The following is a 4806-nucleotide window of genomic DNA, read 5'->3' on the forward strand; positions in this document are numbered from 1 at the left end:
TGAAGAGTTCATAATCTTTATGACATTAAAAAATTGAATATTTATGGATTCAAATGTAATAATGAGATGTTTAATATTGTAAACTCTCATTAAGTCGAATATCAAATAATTTACTCTCGAAGACTCAGATCATTTTTTTTTTTTTAATTTAGGTCTTGTTTTGCAAGGAAAAATAAAGTTAACACCTTAATTTGTTTGTTTTTTTCAAACCATTTGGTCTTTCACGACGTTAGATTATTGACCTGATCTAATTATTCAATCTCTTTTAATTCGATTTAAAACACAATTAATCAGGATAAAGCTTATTAAAAATAAATTGACATAAAAATAATTTATTTCTTTTGTCAATTCATTTAAAAATATTAGTAATTTTAAAATAATAATTTAACCATTTAAAGAGTTTAACCAATTTTATATTTTATAAAATTATTTTTAAAATAAATATACAATTATATCATAATAATAATAATAATAATATTATTATTATTATTATTATTATTATTATTATTATTATTATCATAAATGACACGGCGTCTTAAAATTGCCATCCTTTTGCAATTTGACGATCAGAGGCCTAACTATAAATGCCCCACATCCAAACAATATGTGTGGCATAGCAAATGGCTACCCAGCCAGGACCCCTCACGCAATGGCCATGGCAGAAGCTTGGCAATATGAAGGTACGTACATCTCATGCATGCCTACAAACTTCGATCGTATGTCCTGATCAACTGCTGCAAATTAATAATCCTAATGCATATCTCTGTTTTCTTCTTCTTCTTCTAATTTATACTTTTCGTGAAAGTATAGTATTTGCTGTTGGGTCCATGGCTGGCACACAGCGTGCGCAACTTCATGGTGAGAAAGCCAGGCGAGCGGGTCACGTTGGACCTGTTCGTCTTCCCCATACTGCTGCTGCGGCTGCTGCTCGGCCAGCTCTGGATCACCGTCTCCCGTCTTCAGACGGCCAGCAGCAGGCATCGCATAGTGGAAAAAAGCCTCGAGTTCGAACAAGTGGACAGAGAAAGGAACTGGTAGCTGGGGTTATTTGTTTTCCTACTATTTCCTTGGCTTTTAATTTCTTTTCCTGAAGAAGTAAGTAAGAACAGGAGTACTTGTGGGCGATGGCAGGGATGACCAGATCATCTTGACGGCTCTCATATTTTACATGGCAAATCAGCTCATTCCTGGATTGCCACATTCACCCTGGTGGGACTCTAAAGGAGTGTTCCTCTTGGCAGCTCTTCATGCAGGCCCCGTGGAGTTCCTCTACTACTGGTTTCATCGAGCTCTGCATCACCATTACCTCTATTCTCGTTACCATTCCCATCACCACGCTTCCATCGTCACAGAGCCCATAACATGTGAGTTTCCGGCTGATGGAAAATACTTAATTTTGGTCTCGTTAAAGAATAATTTAGAATTGAATCTACTGAATTGTTTACTAATTATATGTTGACTGTTGTAGCTGTGATCCATCCGTTTGCTGAAGAGCTAGTTTACTTCCTGCTCTTCTCAATTCCTTTAGTAGCCCTGGTTTCAACTGGAACAGCTTCCTTGGCAGCAGGATTTGGGTATTTGATTTATATCGATTTCATGAACTACATGGGGCACTGCAACTTTGAGATGGTGCCGAAGTGGCTGTTCAATGCCTTTCCCGCTCTGAAGTACTTCATGTACACTCCCTCGTAAGTAAATAGTAGTATATATATATACTAATGCTAGCTCAGGGGGGTTTAAGTGAATTGTTGGCTTCTGCATGCAGGTTTCACTCCCTTCATCACACCAAATTTCGAACTAACTACTCATTGTTCATGCCCATATATGACTACATATATGGGACAATGGACGAGTCTTCGGAAGAGTTATATGAAAAGTCCATGATAAAAATGGAGGAAATTGTCGATGTTGTTCATCTGACCCACTTGACCACTCTGCAATCCGTGTACCATTCACGAATTGGCTTTGCCTCATTAGCTTCTAAGCCATACAGCAACCAGTTCTACTTGTGGATTCTGTTCCCCTTCTCATACGCATTGGTGCTTGTAGCTTCGATATTTGGGACTACCCTCACCGTAGAGAGGAATAAGTTAAAGAAACTGCATACGGAGACATGGCTAGTGCCGAGATTCACCTTCCAAGTAAGAATTCCCAATTGCATCTCATTTTGTATGTCAATAACTTGAGATTCTATTTCTGACACAAGTCATTTGTTTGCTTCCAGTATTTATCAGCCATTGGAAAAGAGAAAATAAATGACATGATTGAAAATTCTATATTGGAAGCAGATAAGATGGGCGCCAGAGTTATAAGTTTAGGTCTGCTAAACCAAGTAATTATGTCTAAATCCTCTCTTAGCAAATCACATTTGTTTAGTTTAATTCAACTTTTAATATAGCCAATTAAAGCTGTACTGCAAATTAAATCATGATTCCAGGATGATGAACTGAATGGATATGGTAGGCTTTATGTTAAAAGGAATCCCATGCTGAAGGTAAAAATAGTCGACGGAACTAGCTTAGCAACGGCAGTGCTTCTGAACCACATCCCGGAAGAAACAGAGAGTGTTCTTCTTGTAGGAAGAGTTTCTAAGTTGGCTCTCTCTTTGTGCTTGGCCTTGTCTCGTAAAGGAATCAAGGTTATTATTATTTTTTTCCCTTTTCCTTTTACACCTTATTTAAAAAGCTTCTTGAGTGAAAAAACACAACCTGTGGCAGGTAGAGGTGGACGACGAAGAAAAATACTCAATTTTGAAGCAAAAAATGGCACCTGAACTCGAGAGCTTGTTGGTTTTATCTGGGTGTTGTGAAAGCGAGGTAGTGTCCATTTTCAGTCCCTCATAGGCTATAGCTCCTGTCATTGCCATTGTGTTTATGTGTTGGCATCTCTTTTTTACTTCTCGACTTCTTCACATGCAGATTTGGCTGTGTAGCGATGGAACTAGTGAAAAGGAACTGAAGAAGGCCCGAGAAGGGACTCATTTTATTTCCGTTTCTCAGTTCCCTCTAAAAACGACACGCGGGGATTGCTTTTATCACTGCACACCTGCAATGCTGGCCCCAAAGGCATACGAGAACCTGCACGCTTGTGAGGTATAGTTAACATAGCTCATTCGCCAGCTGCAGCCCATTAATCTTTTCTATAGTGAAATCGTCTTTTTCTTTTTCTCCTGACGACGATGATTTATCTTCTCTATTGTCCCTACTGTTAATTTGTAAATGAATTTTACATAGAATTGGTTGCCAAGGAGGGTGATGAGCGCGTGGCGTGTGGCTGGAATAGTGCATGCGTTAGAAGGGTGGGACACACATGAATTCGGTGACGTGGTGACCGACGTGGACAAAGTTTGGCGAGCTGCTCTTGCCTATGGCTTTCTTCCATTTGATACCATTAATTCTCTTGCAAAATAGTAATCAACATGGAAAAGGTCTTCCCTATGTAAGGACAAAGGATTCATCTTCTTGTTTATGATATATATCTATAAACGAGTGTGTAAGACTATATATAACAATAACCAATATTGGGAGTTTTATTAAATAATATAACAAAAATAATACAATAATGATGGAAAATAGTTAAAAATATTCATTTTGATTGTTAATTGTTTTAAATTAAAATATCTATATTTTAATCTGAATTATCATTTAGAGAAGAAGGCACTTTTGCGTCCACCAGAACGAACCCCCATGTAGCACTAACGAACGACGATGACTGAGTCGGCAGTACCTGATCTCTGCGCACACTCAGACAAGCCCACAGGATGTTAGATGCCAGAAACCAGGGAAAAAAGTCCCCGGAACAGGCCCTCCGACGCTCAAGTCAGTTACTTTTTCCCCAGAAGAATAGTGCACAAAGGAGAAAGAAAAGTATAAGACAAGGTGCAAATGTGCGTAAGAGCGCGCCTACACAAGAGAGAGGACCTCCCTTTTTATATGACAGTGCATACCTCTGGAGGTTGACTGATGTCAGAGAATGTCGGGTGTCAGGATCTATCGGGTGATGGAGGACACGTGGCATCCTTCTGTAGACTGAAGGAAGGTTCCATTCGCAAATGACTGCAAACCGTTGGAATATTTCTTGACATTCAACAGTTATTCTCTGATAGGCGATTACGATTCTTTGACCTTATTGTCATGTAGCACCTTCTGTCCCGACCGGGTATGAATAAGGCAGTTCGGGATGATCTATTGGGTATAACACCTGGCCTAAACCTTGGGGGGTCGGGAGGTGTGGAGAGATCGTCTAAGAGCTGATCGGGCGTTGGCTGACTGGGAGTTAGCTGTTGGTGCAACTTGCACCAGAATCAGACCTAAGTTTTGATGTTGTCAAAGGTTCAAGTTAAGTCTTGTTGTGATCTAACAAGTTGACTGAGTTTGCAGGATGTTTACTCAACCAAGAAAGACCTAGTTGGAGGCTAGGCAGGAGAAATCTTAGCATATCGTAGAACCCAGGTGCAAGTCCAAGTAGGTCGAGGAGACCCAAAGCTTGGCGGTGCGATCGAGAGGTCTGTAGGACCAAAGATCAAGGAAAAGTCTTGGCGAGCCGATCAAATCTAAGTGAAAAGTCTAAACTAGATCTGGAGGATCTAAGTTTGGCAGGTAGGTTGAGGTAAACAACTGGAGGAGCGACAGTAAGGTCAGATTCCAGAAGGGAACAACTTTAGGTCGTTGATCCAACTGAAGAAACCGAGAAGGTTTCCAAGTTGAGATCGAGACAGTTCTACTGTCTTTTATATTACTCATGCATTATAATATTATTGTGCTAACATTTGTTTTGCAGGATGTTTTGCTTAACACTGTTTTGTAG

General features: G+C 39.7%; 1 protein-coding gene across 1 annotated transcript; it reads left to right on the top strand.

Annotated features, from left to right (window-relative positions):
- Window positions 1-601: 601 nt before the first annotated feature.
- Window positions 602-3425, top strand: LOC122002705 (very-long-chain aldehyde decarbonylase GL1-6-like). The gene is made up of 10 exons (XM_042557983.1): window positions 602-680; window positions 811-1034; window positions 1132-1364; window positions 1469-1688; window positions 1766-2141; window positions 2225-2332; window positions 2438-2638; window positions 2718-2816; window positions 2919-3092; window positions 3234-3425. The coding sequence occupies exons 1-10, from the start codon at window positions 621-623 to the stop codon at window positions 3408-3410; spliced, it is 1872 nt and encodes a 623-aa protein (XP_042413917.1). The 5' UTR covers window positions 602-620; the 3' UTR covers window positions 3411-3425.
- Window positions 3426-4806: the final 1381 nt, after the last annotated feature.

This window comes from Zingiber officinale, chromosome 1A (genome assembly GCF_018446385.1).
Source record: "Zingiber officinale cultivar Zhangliang chromosome 1A, Zo_v1.1, whole genome shotgun sequence".
Classification (NCBI taxonomy): Eukaryota; Viridiplantae; Streptophyta; class Magnoliopsida; order Zingiberales; family Zingiberaceae; genus Zingiber; species Zingiber officinale.